We start from the raw sequence: 14,805 nt of genomic DNA on the forward strand, positions 1-14,805 counted from the left end.
TCACCAATCAGCATACAGGTAACAGGCCTGGAAGGTCCCCAACAGCCAAGCTGGACATGCTCAGACACTCTGGGGCTCCTCGTTCAGTGGCACAAACTCCAGCACCCAGTGAGGGAAATGGGAACCCACCAGGCTGAGCAGTATGGCTAAATCCATTTATTCCATAATGAAAAGCAAAATAAACAGGAGTCATATCACCAGGGAGCCACAACCCATCCCCACCTCCTTCCTCTGTCCTGTGCTATCAATAAATAAGTCTCCCAGCCATAAATAATGATTAGAACCTCCTCCCCATATACCAGCTCCAACCTCCATGAGGTACAATACAGGGGGTGACCCTAACCCCTGGAATATACAAAATGTTACACAGATACTATATGTACACTGGGGAAGGGGGGCCACCCCAGCAGCCCGTGCCCTCACCTGCTCTACACTTAGCCCCACTGTCCTGCCTCAGCTGCCTCTCCCAATAAGTAGATGGGAGCCCCCCTGAGGGAAAAGTTGCTTTGGTGAGAGTAGGGAGGCCATCAGGCCTTCTCCAAACAAACCAACTCCACCAGCCTCTGGCTCTTAAATAATAAACATCACCATCCAGGAATGTAAGGACTCAGCCCTGGTTAAGGTGGCGAAGGGTCTGGTTGTCTGTGCATCTTAAACCCTCAGGTTAGAAATCGTACCACTGTTAATTAGCCACATTATTTGGTCTGACAGTTTTTCTTTATCATTCTGAAACTGGGTTTATCCAATACCCTGATAAATTCATACAATGTGGAAGAGTCAGTTGAAGGACCAATATTTGTACTCTTTCAGTGAATGCAGGCAAATCTGTTATTTCATCTGTAAAATCATATTATTGCTCTCCTATTAATGTCATATTTAGAAAAGTATCATGAGGATGCCAAATGCTAAAAATGGAGATGGTCTAGTAATAACTAGAGTTTCATTCCCCAGGGTGTGTGCATACAACTCCCCCTATATCCTAACACTGTGACGTATTTGGGGACACAGACATTAGAACTTCATGAAGTTTTAACTGTTGATTCTTTCCCAAGCATCATGAAGTTATGATTTAGACAATGTATGACTGAAATAATTCATTCATCCTGTATAGACACATAACATAAATATGGCACAAAATATGCCTCTAACTGAAACCGAGAGGTATAAAAACATATTTCACTCTTCGTAAAGAACTTTGTGAGGAAATATAACTCTGTGATTGTATAGATACTTTTACTCACAATACTGTGACATTCACCAACAGTAGATTGCATTGCAGTTTGTAAATATTTTAAGTTGCACAAACTTTACCTTGATTTTCAAATGCAGTATAATACTGTCCACTAAAACTCCTTTTTGTTTCAACTAAGTACTGTCACATATATTAGTTTATAAAAATGGTTGTTATTATTTTTAAAGAGTTTTCCATTCAAGGAAAAGAAGTAAATTCCTATGTCAGATTAACCAATGTGGCTGAAGAATAGGTATTAGCCAGAGAGGTCTAGATGGTAAAATCAATCTTCTAGCCTCAAAGAAGCTCTGTGAACATAGAGGAATGCCAGGTGTCACACAGCTTTCCTTCACTCGAATTCATTCTTGACTAGAGCCTGTATGCCTGTTCCAGGGACATTTAAACTCTGAAAGGGTTTCTTATGATCTTTACTAAATACATTAAGAAGAATGCCAAGCAGTGCCCTTTTGTGTACTGGGACATGTAGTCATGTGATTAAAACAGGTAGCATGAACTCTGACTTTAAAATGTATTGTAGATATAAATGCTCTAAGCTAGAAAAGGTTTTCCACATCCACAGTCAATGATGGGAGCCTTTCATTCCTAGGAAAAAATCCCTTTTTAGGTCATTGAGAAAGAGTCCAACTGCTGCAGCTCATGCTGCGATATCTTCATGAGCCCAGAGCACATACAAATCCTAAGGGAACTACCATAGTACCGCGCTCATTCCTGGCACCAGAACAAATGAATCACACTCTATCCCGCACACACCTGCCAGAGCAGGCCACTTTCCTCTTCTGTGAGATTTAAAAAGCTCCCCAAAATGTTACCACTCCCATCCCCAATACACAGAAAATAGGGGAAAGGCTGTTTCCAGTTCTTGGCCTTTAAACACCTCTAAATGTCAGTACTCACAGTGGCATGTTACAAAGTAAGAAACAGTGCGCACTTGAGGGCAAACCACATGTTGAGCTAATGAAGAGCTCACTGTGATTAGGAATCGATCAAATATAATAGCAGAACATAAGCAAATTTTATCTGAATTCTGTAATGAATATACATGCTGCAATAACATTTAAAAAGCAGGGCAGCCTATTCCAAACCAGTAAGAATAGTTTTGTGCAAATAGTGGGTCTTTGTGTGTTTGAACTCCCACCATGTAAGGGCAAACTCGATATGTGAGCTAATGATCTACAATTATCAATTAAAAACAAAAATGCTAACAGATGCCAGAGTGAACATCAGGGAAAGACCCACTCTCCCTTAACTTTTTATAAATAAAATTAAACTGTAAATTAGAAACATAAATAAACATGAGTGGCTCTAACATTCCAATGAAGTAGATGAATTGTGTAGGGGATTAACCCCATAATTTTGGTTGTTGTTTTTAAATTTCTTGACTAGCTCTCAGATGATAATGATGTTTATCTCTCTGTTCTTGGCTGCCCGGTAAAAGAATGGCACGCAGGGTTTGGTGGCCAAGCCTGGGTGCTCCTGGGTGTCCTGCGTTACAGGAAGCAGCTGCAGGATCTTCTGTGCAGTGGGGTTGTCACGGGGAGAACCCTCCCTGGCCTGTCCCCGTGCAGGCTCCACGCTGTCCTGAAAATCTTCAGAGAGAGGGAGGTGGGGCTCTGAGTACACTGCGAGCCTCCCCTGCTCCGGCCTGCCCACCCCGCCTGAGGGCTCTACTCACCACCCTGCTCCTCCGCAGCCCCAAGTTCCTGGGGGGCTGGGGCCCCTGGAGCAGGCTCATCAAGAGGGTTCTGGGCAGGAGGGAGGAATTTGTCATGCCCCTCGTGGTCGCCCACAACCGGCAACACCATATCTTGCAGCTCCAGTAGCTTCACCTGAAGGGAGGGGTGCTCAGTTACCACGCCTGAGCCGGCGCCAGCACCCACCCTCACCCCCAACCCCGCAGAGATGTTGCACACCCTCTACCTTCATCTCTTCCTCCTTCTGGGCCAGCCTGCTGGCTTCCTCCTCCTTGTGCTGAGTGTTTGGCTCTGCCCCCTGGCTCTCATATACCGTGATGTGCTCTCCTGTGAGGGGAAATGGCTCAGACACTGGGGCCCCTCTGAAGGCCCTGCAGCTCCCCATGCCCATGCCCTGGCCTCCTGCTTACTCATGCCGTCTGTTGCTCCAGAGAGCTGGATGAATCCAAGCTCTAGGTTCTCCACCTGCTGCTTCCCATCCACCTTCTCCCTCGGGAGGTCCATAAAGCCACTCTGGAGCCAAAATAATAGGGTCACATCATGGGTGTGACCTGTCCTGCCCAACCCCCACTTTTCTTGGCTCATGCCAGGACTCACTCACCTTCACCTTCTCCATGGCCTCCCTCAGGGCCCGGTAGCTCTCCCCACACACAAACTCACCCCCAGTCCCTGGGGCTGGGGCCTCTCCTCTGGCTCCTTCCAGGCCGAGGCCACCAGGTGAGCCAGGTACAGGCAGCACAGCCTTCACACCTTCCGTTGCCCACATAGCCATGCCTGCTCCTCCTGGGCACTGGCTCCAGCGGAGTTGAAAAATGCCACTTGAAGGCAAGAGGTGAGTATTCTTGTAGGGGCATACACAGAACAAATGGGGCAGGGAGGTGGAGCACAGCCCCTTCCCTTGGGGCCTCAGAGAGTGCACCTGTTGGTCACAGGTGAAGTGGTGTCTGACCACTGGCTCCCGGAAGGGGTGAATGTCCAGAGAAATCAGAAGGCGTGGAAAGCAAGAGCATAAGGGGGTCTGGGAGGGACCACGGAGGAAGGTGGCAAAGTGGGGGCAGGGAAAGTCAGACTCACCGTGGCTTCCCGGCTCTCCAGGTCCTCTGGGACACTCGGCATAGGCCAAGGCACCCTCTCCTCCTCACTGTTCAGATGTCCTCCTCCATCTCCTGTGGGGAGGTGGCCAGAGGGGTCCTCAGAAAACCCAACAAGGGATGTACTGTGGGCCCACCTCTGTCCCCACCCTCACTGTGTAACCCTGAGCCAGCCCCTCCCCAGAGGGGAATGAGCTGCTGTTCTTTAGTTTTCCTATAAGATCCAAGATCTTCTATATTGCCCAGGCACAGTCACACTAGCGGTTGGTGTGGGAGTTCTGACCTGCTCCCTTTCTGATCTGGGCCAGTTCACTCATCCTTAGGCAACCTGGGGGCCCCCTGCTCCCAGGAGGTCATCATATTGATGCCGAACTTAGTGCAGACACCCGGTTGGAATAACAACCAGCTGTTCTAAAGGTCTCTTCCAACCCCTCAATCCTGTGCTGCTAACAGTCCCCCCTTCCTCCTGGGGCCCTCTCCTCTTTCTCTGAGTGGTCTCCTGTACCTTGTCCAGGGAGAGCCATGAGACTCAGCTGGGTCTCCAGCTGTTGGTTCTGCTGGCTGGCAGCTTCTAGGCACTGCTAAGGGAATGGAAAACAGAGTGAGAAGGCACAGAGGTTGCCAGGTCGTCCCCCTCGGGGCCCTGTCCTCAGCAACTCCCTCTCCTGGGTCTCCTGCAACTTTTGGCAGGCCATCTCAGCCACCGCTTTGCCCTGAGCTTCCTGCTGCTGCAGCTGGTCCACAGCTGGGTCTGCAGCAGTAACTGCCTGTGCGGCGCCTGCTTCTCAGAGGTCAGCTGCTAATGGGTGACCACGTACTGCTGCAGGTGACCCCGGTACTAGTCTCACTGCTGCTGCTGCAGACTCTGAGACTCTTGGCTCTTCAGCTGTATCTGCAGGAAGACCCTGGGCATGAGGGCATGTGGTTGGCTTCCAGATTCTGGGCCCATTAATAGGGTAGCGAGGGCACGGTGGGGCTCTGTCACCTGCCTGGGACCCTGGCCCCTTGCTCCAGGCCTAAGAGACTTCCCCCCTTGCCTAGAACCCCATGCCTCCTTCCCCAGCCTCAAATCTCCTGTCCTTCTTCCCACCATTTAAACTGTAGACCGCAGACTGGTGGAAAAGCTGAGGGAGCCTATCACCATCTGCTAAGTGTGCTCCATGCCTAATGCTTTCCATGTGTTCTCTCATTTAATCCCCAGCACCTCCATAAGAAAAATGCTAACTTCCTTTTGAAGTCAAAGAAACAGAGACTTAGAGATGAAAAGTAGTTGAATGGTGACCAGTGGAACCAAGGCCGGAATCCAGTTTGAATCTAAGGAGGCTTTTTTCTTTTGTTTTCAGACAGAGTGTCACCATGTGGCCCATACTGGAGTGCAGTGGTGCAATCTCAGCTCACTGCAACCTCCACCTCCCAGGCTCAAGTCTCCTGAGTAGCTGGGATTACAGGCATGTGCCACCTTGCCGGGCTAATTTTTTGTTGTTGTTATAATTTTAATAGAGATGAGGTTTCGCCATGTTGGTCAGGCTGGTCTCAAACTCCTGACTTCAAGTGATTCTCCTGCCTCAGCATCCCAAAGTGCTGGGATTACAGGCAGGAGCCACTGTGCCCGGCATAAGGACCCTCTTATACCACTGTCTCCACCCCTATGATTGGGGGAATCCATGCCTTTAGCTGGGAAGATGATGTCCAGACCTGGGAGGAGCCCAGTGCTACCCACCTCTAAAATTCAGAGGGTAGGAAGAAAGAAACAGTCATGGAGCTGCCCTGGAAGGTGCTGGGGTCACCTGCCCCACAGCTGGAGCTGCCTTTGGCCTGGCACCTCCCATCCCCAGAGGCTGGTGCCTGCCTCCCAGCCCTTCTTGGATGGGGCAGAGGTTACCATCTCCTTCACCTTGCTCAGCTTCTCCTGCAGCTCCTTTACTTGCTGTTCCAACTGCAGTACGCTTTTGTTCTTGTTGTTCTGGACAGAGAGAAGCAATCAGTGGCCAGCCACTGCAGCTGGAGACCCCAGAACTTGGTGTCTGCCTCCCATGTCACCGGAAAGGGTGGAGGTAGGTTAGAAAAATTATCCCCTCTTCCCCACAGCCATCAGAGCAGGGCCTGATGAGCTCTGGCTCACGGATGCCTTTAGAAATACCATGTCATGTGAGGGCTACACTGCCCCATTTTACAGGTGGGGAAACAAAGGCCTGGAGGGCTAGGGATGAGGGCAGGCTGCCCAGGTGGGGCAACCCACCAGATCCTCAAAGCTGCACTGTGGCTTGGCCAGTTGCTTGTTGAACTTGTGCTTCTGGGAGAGCGCGAGCCTCTCCTCCTGCATTCGCAGACTCTTCTCCTGTTTTCGTAGCCTCTCCTCCTTCTCCCACAGCCTGTCTTCCTGCTTTTGTAATCTCTCCTCCTCCTTTTGCAGCCTCTCCTCCTCCTTTCGCAGCCTCTCCTCCTCCTTTCGCAGCCTCTCCTCCTGCTTTCGTAGCCTGTCCTCCTGCTTTTGCAGCCTCTCACCCTGCTCCCCCAGCCTCTTCTGCTTCTCCCGAAGCCTCTCCTTTTGTTCACATAGTCTCTCCTCCTCCCGCAACCTCCTCTCTTCCTGCTCTTGGAGCCTCTCCTCCTGCTTTTGAAGCCTCTCCTGCTGCTCTCGGAGCCTCTCCTCCTGCTCCTGGAGTCTCTCCTGTTGTTCCTTGCTCAGGAGAGTCAAGACCTGATTTTTTTCCATCTGGGATTGGAGCTTTCCCTCCAGACTTTCGACCTCCTTCCTCAGGTGTTTGGCCTCATCTTGTAGATGTTCCACCTCAGAGGTCCCTGCTGGGTCCACCGGGGACAGGGGCTCAGCTGAGAAATGAAGCAGACAATAAGGGCCTCTGGATTCCCCACCCACCACCCCCCCTCAAAGAAAAAGCCCTCCTTTTGATGCAGCTCCTCTCAGGCTTCCCAAACTTGGCCTCACTGCTAATGATTCCTCGAACCCAATGGAAGCCAATTTCCAAGCCATGTCAGATAGAGAGCACTGTGGGTGGCTGACAATGGGCACTCCTTCCTCTTGCCTGACGGGGACCCTGAGGCTCATGGAGATGACAAGACTTGCCAGCTGCTGGCACAGACCTCTTTCCTTCTGCCTCAAAGCCCTTCCATCCACCCACCTCCCTGGGGCACTCTAAGCCACCCCACAGCCCTCTGATGCCAGTCCTGCTCCCACGTCACACCAGCCCCATCTTACCCATCTGGTGTTTGAGTTCGGACAAGCTCCTCTCCAGCTCCTGTATCCGATGTATGTCACACTTCTTCTCCTCCTTCAATGCGTGAGCCTGCCCAAAGCACAGGGGGAAAGGGCCCTGGAGAGAGGGGCTGGTGGCTGGACAAGCTACCGTCTCCCTCTTGGCCCCCACCTCCACAAACCCAGACCCATGACCACCTCTAGCTGTACTAGTCCCATTTTACAGATGCCCAGAAAGGTCCAGTGACCTATCTAAGGTGGGGGCTGAAGGGTCAGGTCTCACCTCCATCGACATTTTCCGCATCCTCTCCTGCCACCGGGCCCTCTCTCCTTTTATATGTTGAGCATATTCATCTCTCTCCAGCTGGACTTGTTTAAGTGACTCTGTCACCTGCAAGAATGGCCACAGGAGTGAGGAAGGGCTGTCACTGGTCCTCACCTGCTCCTGGTCAGCTGGGATCATCTTCCTTCCACATCCCTCCCTCTGCAAAGCCTCACCTGTGTCACGTGTGCATTCAGCAGCGCCCTCTCCTTTCTGGTCTGCTGTAACTGCCGCTGGAGGACTGCTTCACTGCGGCGCGAGGACTGGATGGTGAAGAGTGAGAAGTTTCGATGTGGGGAGCCCGGGCAGTGCCCTTTAAAGGGCTAGGGCTAGGCTCAATGTACAACTCAATCAGTAAACATCAAGGCATTTCCATGCCCGTGGACTGGTTTTTAAAAGAACTCAGTAAAGTTGGAAGGGACAGGGAAAGAGATCGAACTTACAACTGGCTAACAGAGGCCCAGAGAGATCAGATAACATTGCTGTTGTTATTACTGTTATTAATACCACTGTTTGAACCTTTATGGAGTGCTTCACCAGGTTCCATACTAGCAATCCCATGTCATCCTCACAACCACCATATGAGACAGTTACTGGGATTACCTCTATTGTGTAGATGAAAAACACGGAGTGTTCGAGGTTAAGTGCTTGCCTAAGATCACTGAGACAGAGCTGGGATTTGAACACCCAGGTCTATCCGATTCTCTAAGCCCATTTTCCTTGCTGGGGATAGGGGCACAGAAAGGAAGGGGAAATTAATATTTTGTTCACTTTTTGAAAGGATGATACATTCGCATATTCCCAAACTCAGAAGGTACACCATGGAAGTGTCTCCCAGCCGCCCTGTTACTCTCTCCTGAGTTTTTTATGAACACTTGCAGACATGTTTTATGTATATTATCATAGTACACGCACACACACATACACACACACACGCCTTTCCTCTTTCTACAGAAATTGTGAAGTACTAAATGTACTGTTCTGTACCTTCACAGTACAAGTACCCAATACACCACCTAGGCTTTGGCCAAGGCCACAGCCAGGTAAGGGCAGGGCAGGCACTTGGCCTTCAAGCTGTGTGTGCAGTGCTCACTCCCCACAGTGCCCCTCAACTCACCCACAGCAGCTGACTCAGCCCCAGGCTGTCTCTAACAACCACACACAATAGCAGCTAGAAATGAGCATGCTGCCTTCTGGGCAGGACACTGCATCCTCCAGAAGGGACCTTTACACTCTCTCCTCCATCTGGGAAGCCGGGCTGCCAGGGGATGGGGCAGTTGGTTGGACTCACCCTGTCCTCTTCCTGCTGCTGTGTAGACACAGCAGAGAGAGCCCGCTCCAATTCTTGAATACGCTGTAAAGAGTATTGAAGGCGGCCGGCCAGATCCTTGGACTCTTCTGTAATGACAGAGGTGGAGATGGGGCCCAAAGGACTTCCCCTGAAGACCTGTCAAAGTGCCAGGTTGAAGGATGATGGGGTGCCCAGATTCCCACCTTCGAAGTGTCTGGCGGCACGTTTAGTATGGTAAAGGGTGGTCTTCAAGTCTGCCTTTTCCAGCGTGAGGATGTTGATTGTCTGAAATGGAATGTTTGGGAGAAAAGCCAAGCAAGTGCTGAAAGAGACAGAAATAAACATTCTCCGGAGGACAGGAGAAAACTCCCCACCCTCCACTCACCTCTAACTGCTCCATCTGTGCTTTGTTTATGTCATTGTTTGCTTTCTTTTCCTATAGGAAGAGGAAGACAGAGCTCTTACCCGGGGGAGGCAGAGATGGCACAGCAAGAGACATGCCCCCAGAATGCCACCAATGCCCCAGCACAGGCCCACCCATGGGACCAGGTTATCAGGGACCCTGTGGGGATGTGGTGGAATCTGAGGGGTGAGCCTTCTTCCCCAGGTTGGGAGTGGGTGAGACGAGACTGGCGCCTCTACATCTGAGTGCCCCCCAAACCCAGCAGTCATGTTGTGAGCAAACAAAGAAATCACGTTACTTCTTCCAGCTGATGTTCCACTTGTTTCTTCTGTTGTTTCTGTGGGGAGAGTCAAATTCAGGTGACTGAGGGTGGCCCCCTCAACTCTATCCCCCAGGAAGCGGTAGACAGGTGCCAGGAATGAATTTTAAAGACAACGTTCTCAGACCCAATGGCAACATGAACTGGTCAACTGTCCTCAAGCTCGCAAGGACAGAGGATTTGGGTCTTTGTTGGTTTTGCCCACAGCCACAGAACTCACAGTCTGAATCTGGATTCTCTCCAAAGGACAGTAACATAAACCTCTAGGGACGGAATGTGAGAAAGGCCCACCCTCCTGCCAGCTTGTGATTGAGAAAGGTGCGTTCATTCAACAAACATTTACTGAGCACGTACGAGCCAGGTACAATTCTTCACAGCAGATATAGAATGGAAAAGGACAGACAGGAGCCCTTGGCCCTCAGGTTTACATTCTAGGTGCCTTTAAATCTCAGACTCTCAGAGCTAACCGAGACCTTCACTGCTCTACCTCCTTCGGAAACACCAGCGCAAGGAGGAGAGGTGGCTTGTCCAGACTCAAAGAGCAAATTAGGGACTGAGTCACAGCAGAAATACAGGGACCCTGACAAACCATCAGGCTAGTGCTTCCCGGAGAGGTGACAACCCCAGGGCGTGTGTGGCAAGGACCCGAGCAGGGGTGTCTGGAGAAGAGAGAGTCGGCAAAGGGGGCAGTGACAGAAGATCCATGCTGCATGCTCCTTGCTCTGGGGTCCCTCCAGGTGAGGCCTGGGTGCTCCAGCTCCCCATTTGCCATTGGCACCAGGGGACCCAGCCCCTTTCTTCAGAGCCCCAAGGGGAAACTAAAGCCCAGGATTGGCAGTGTGGAATCACAGGACCCCACTGGACTCTTACCAGTGATTCTATGTTTTCATAGAGTTGATTGATTGTTGTGGAGCTTGAGTCCAGGGCTACTTCCAGTTCTTGGTTTCGGCTCTGAGGTGCATGCAGAGAGGAGGAGTTGGAGAGGATTATGGGAAGAGGTAGAGAGAACAATCATTAGGGCTGGGGTGTGTGTGGGCTGTCTCAGCTGGCAGAGGGGCACCCAGCCCCCACTGTGAGAGGAGGTTGGAGGGCTGGCTGCAGGGTCACTGCACCTTGGCTCAGGGCCTCTTACCTCCAGGTCCTTCAGGGTAGCAGATGATGCAGGAGTAATAAAAAAGAGAAATTAAAAAAAAAAAAAAAAACACAGGGAAACAGTTATGGATATAGAGAAAGTATAAAAATAGCAAAGGGGCCAGGCACAGTGGCTCACGAATGTAGTCCCAGCACTTTGGGAGGCTGAGGTGGGTGGATCACTGGAGGTCAGGAGTTCAAGACCAGCATGGCCGACATGGTTTCACTGCGTCTCTAATAAAAATCCAAAGATTAGCTGGGTGTGGTGACAGGTGCCTGTAATCCAGGTTACTAAGGAGGCTAAGGCAAGAGAATCACTTGAACCTGGGAGGCAGATGTTGTAGTGAGCTGAGATCGCACCACTGCATTCCAGTCTGGGTAACACAGTGAGACTCTGTCTCAAAAAAAAAAAAAAAAAAAAAATCCCCAAAGCGCACATGCCTGCTCTGTATGTTATTCCCAAGTTACTTTTAAAATTTAAGGTCTCACCATTTCCAAGATGATAAAAGATGCAGGGAAGGAAAAAACCCAATCAATCAAGCAGGTGAAGAAGCAGACATAAACAGGATGAAGGTTAATGGCAGCAACATAAAACAAGGCAGAGGCAAAGTATCTCCCAAACCAGAGAAGCCTCAGGGGCATGCACAGCTGGAAGCAAGCCAGAGAGGGGTCTCCACACTGCCTCACCTTCCACTTCTGCAATGGGGGAGCGCTACCCCACTGGAATGGGTAAGGTTGGACACCATCACCTTCAGAATGTCCTGAATCTATAGGAGGGGACAAGGGAAAAACAAGGGCAGGGGGAGAAAGACAGAAGTGGCTTAGAGAGAAACAAAAAAGTCAGGGTAGGAGGAAGATGTGGTTTCAGGAAAATAAAACGCTGAGGGAGCAGAGGAGATTGAAACCATGGCCTGTGCCATTCTTCCAAATGGCCACCTGCTGCCTTGCCAGGGGCAGGAACAAATAGATGGAAAAGTTCCCTGAGCGATGCAGTCATAGGGTGGAGTCACCTGACCAACGCAGCTCTTAATATGCTCACTGGACCCCTCTCCTCAGGCCCAGGACGTGGACGATGAATCTGGTAGAGCTCCAGACCTCCACCTCTATTAAAAAACCAGACTCCTGATTAAGGGTTCACTTGAACTAAGGGGGCTCCAGCTAAAAAACAAGTTTGAAAGACACTGATCTTATCCAGTGTCATCTTACAATGGAGAAAACTGAGGCTCAGGGTAAGAAGTGATTTTTCTGTGGTCACCCAGCAAGCTGGTGGCAAGTTAGATCCTCTCTTACTCCTAGTGCCTGGGGCTCTCCTCACCACACCCTGAGCCCCCTTCTGTGACTCCTAAAGGGACAGCTTGATAGCAAGTGGCTGTACTCATTGGCCCAGCTCCGCCTTGAGACTAGGGATCAGGAAAATCAAAGAGCAGGAAAATCAAAGAGCAATGGCCATTTCCTGGGTATGCTGGGTGTTCACAGCAGGACATGTACTAGGGATTAACATAAAAACAACAACAATATGGAATATCATTTAAACTTCAGAAATGAAAATCAAACACCACTACCCCTATTTTACAGATGTGAAAAGAGAGGCCCAAAGAACTCTAGCAACTTGCCATAAATCAGATCCCTAGCCAATGGAGAGGCAGGATTCAAACCCAGAATTCTTAACCAGTACCCAGCAATCTTAACAATTACTCTCTACTGCCCCCTTGGGCCCCCTGTCCCCAGGATCCTGGCCAGCCAAGACTCACATCCCCAGGTGAGTGGCAACCACCAGAAGTGGTTGTCTCAGGGCTACTGCCAGTTTTCTTCTTTTTTGTCTTCGCTCCTGCTGGAACACCATGGCTGTTCCTTTGCTGATATTCTTTTAGCTGTGGGAAAGAAAAGCAGTAATACTCATGAGAACTACCAGCCCCTACAGCCATATCCCCCTTTACAGTTTTTCAAAATACTCTTATACACCATCTGACTTAATGCCACCAACAACTGTACAAGGTGTTTTCACAATCACTTACTGATTGAGAGGGATGGATATTATGGCTAAAAAAAAGGGAGGGTGGGCAATAATAGGACTTAAATTCAGTCTTCTGACTCCAAGCTCTGGGGTTTTGCCATGAATCAGCAGCTGGCAGAGACCAAAATCAGAGCCAGAGGTAGAAAACTAAACATTAAGTAGGCAGGAACTGCACACTGTGTGGTTTGGAGTCACACATCCTTACATGTTCGTAAGTGTGAAGAAGTGCACCAGGACCTCTCAAACTTTTATATGCATGTGTCCTCATGGCAGAAGGCAGCTTTTTTGTTAAATCTGGGAATTTATCAGAAAGAGGACAACCCAAGTCTCATTTCAGAGAGAAGTCTGGTATACTCTTAGAAACATATGTGACTGTCATCCGTAAGTACATTAACGTTTTTTCTCTCTCAAGAGAATCAAGGGAAACTGCTGCTTCAGAAAGATCTCCCACATTTATCCTGTGGCACTCAAAGTACCCCAAGTTGAGATGATATGAGGAAGATTCAAGCTGTCAAGTTCAGTTTCTCAAGATCTATTCCACAGAAGATAAGCAAATCTCACTTCAGAGACCACTGACTGAAGGGCAGTCTGGTCCCAGAGCTGTGGAGAATTAGAATATGAGGTGGAGAACTCAGAAAAATATGTTAAAGTCTCTCTGGAGAGTAGAAGGCTGGGTGAAAACCAAACCAAACCCATTCTCTCATTGCCACCCAGAGATACTGTCAACGTTTAATCTCACAGGGGAAGTGTAGGCTTTTCACAAAGTCAATGTCTATCCGAAGGGAGTAAGGCGACCTGAAACCTGTTGCTCCTAAGTCCCATAGTCCCCATTCCCCTTCCAGGTGGAAATTTGTGCTGTGGCCAGAGGAACCAGAAATGGGGCGAGAATGCTTAGGGCACTGGGTTGTAAGATGAAAGTCCAGTCTTGCAGCAGTAATGACAGTTCCTAGGGGGACTGTGACATCACTACATTCCACTCCTCCTGGGGGTGGGGGGAACCACATCAGTGCAATGGCTGAGTTGCTGACCCATAATGGGGGAGTGGGACGTAGGGCTGGTGCCTAGGTCCTTGGAGATGCCAGTCCAAAGAGCCCAGGGAGGTCAGGCTTGGGTCAGCAGGAGGGGAGAGTACAGTCTGCAGCAGGAAACCCCAGGAGTCACCAGCCCAAAGTCACCTGGGGATGACGCGATGGTGGGGGGCTGGGGCTGGGGGACCCAGGTCCTCCGACAGCTGAATCCAAAGAACCCAGGGAGGTTGGGCTTGGGGCAGCAGGACGTGAGGGGTGAGTATAGAGCAGGGAGCCCCAGGAGTCACTTTCCAAAAGTCACCATGGAGTGACTGGCGAGGGCAGAGGCTGAGCTGCTTGCTGAGGGGGCAGGGCGGACCGATGAGACTTTGGTGGGGGGAGCCCAGAGGTGCCAGGGTTAGGGGGCCCAGCCCAGTGTGCCTCAGGAGTGGTATGTACTCTGGCAGTGGTCTTGTCATTGGAGGGTATCTCTGGCTAGGTTGGGGGGCCATGACCTGTTGTGTCTTACCTTTTTCTTGGCTGCTGCCAATTGACTTTGTCGAGTCTCTTCTAACATCATGGGGTGGGGAGGGAGGCAGGGTTGGGGCCACATCAGTGAACACCTCCAGTCACCTACCAGGCGGCTGTGTGACTGAGCCAGAGGAGGCGTAACCAGGGCCCCACTAGAATGCAGAATGGGGGCGTGGCCTTAATTCTCCAAGCCCATTGGTCAATGAGAAAGATGAAAGGGAAAGGAGGCGTGGCCAGGGAGCAGTGTGCCCAGAGGAACCTGTGGCATCACAAGGAAAGCTGCCCACACAACTGCTGTCCCCGCCCACTTGGGGAGAGGGGCGGGGCCTGCCTACTCCTGGAGGGGGGTGGGGTGCTGGCTTTTTGCTTTAAAACGTTAAAAATAAATTTTAAAAAATATATGTGTTTATACTCTAAATATATGTGTGTCAGTGTGTGTTTGTCTACATGTTCCTCCAGAGCTCTCTTCATTATCCAGCTTCTATGCATGGTCTATGATTTTAGCCTACATTTTTCATCTTCAGATGGAGTACAAGAAT

The 14,805-nt window shown here is 50.3% G+C and overlaps 1 protein-coding gene, 1 long non-coding RNA gene and 1 pseudogene across 4 annotated transcripts; 2 read left to right on the forward strand and 1 right to left on the reverse strand.

The window, feature by feature from the left end:
* Nucleotides 1–1,601: 1,601 nt before the first annotated feature.
* Nucleotides 1,602–14,600, reverse strand: LOC105480305 (golgin subfamily A member 6C-like). 3 transcript variants are annotated; one of them, XM_071100828.1, is made up of 18 exons: nt 14,265–14,593; nt 12,466–12,585; nt 10,454–10,534; nt 9,563–9,601; nt 9,247–9,297; nt 9,065–9,146; nt 8,862–8,968; nt 7,747–7,833; nt 7,532–7,639; nt 7,252–7,339; nt 6,274–6,866; nt 5,929–5,997; nt 4,540–4,615; nt 4,018–4,109; nt 3,354–3,456; nt 3,170–3,270; nt 2,925–3,078; nt 1,602–2,838 (listed from the first exon to the last, which is right to left on the reverse strand). In XM_071100828.1, exons 1-18 carry the CDS (start codon nt 14,346–14,348, stop codon nt 2,639–2,641), a joined length of 2,235 nt encoding a protein of 744 aa, XP_070956929.1. In that variant the 5' UTR covers nt 14,349–14,593; the 3' UTR covers nt 1,602–2,638. The 3 variants fall into 3 exon arrangements, 2 of the variants coding, with proteins under 2 accessions (XP_070956929.1, XP_070956930.1); XM_071100829.1 differs by lacking the exon at nt 14,265–14,593 and having other exon boundaries at nt 10,454–11,481; nt 12,466–12,582; XR_011626287.1 differs by lacking the exons at nt 1,602–2,838; nt 2,925–3,078; nt 3,170–3,270 and adding an exon at nt 3,545–3,761 and having other exon boundaries at nt 3,370–3,456; nt 14,265–14,600.
* LOC139364410 (uncharacterized) lies at nt 3,697–9,600 on the forward strand. Its single transcript, XR_011626296.1, has 3 exons — nt 3,697–3,775; nt 6,006–6,088; nt 9,304–9,600. It is a non-coding gene; the product is annotated as an uncharacterized lncRNA (long non-coding RNA).
* On the forward strand, nt 7,861–8,738 carry LOC139364146 (uncharacterized; annotated as a pseudogene).
* Nucleotides 14,601–14,805: the final 205 nt, after the last annotated feature.

This window comes from Macaca nemestrina, chromosome 7 (genome assembly GCF_043159975.1).
Source record: "Macaca nemestrina isolate mMacNem1 chromosome 7, mMacNem.hap1, whole genome shotgun sequence".
Lineage (NCBI taxonomy): Eukaryota > Metazoa > Chordata > Mammalia > Primates > Cercopithecidae > Macaca > Macaca nemestrina.

Bases quoted from the DNA above. Each gene is read 5' to 3' on its own strand.
- LOC105480305 (XM_071100828.1), bottom strand. From the start codon at position 14,348: ATGTGGCCCCAACCCTGCCTCCCTCCCCACCCCATGATGTTAGAAGAG. The intron at 7,640-7,746 runs GTGAGGCTTTGC...CCATTCTTGCAG, and splicing joins TGAATGCACACGTGACACAG to GTGACAGAGTCACTTAAACA. The intron at 3,079-3,169 runs GTAGAGGGTGTG...CCCTCCCTTCAG, and splicing joins AGAAGGAGGAAGAGATGAAG to GTGAAGCTACTGGAGCTGCA.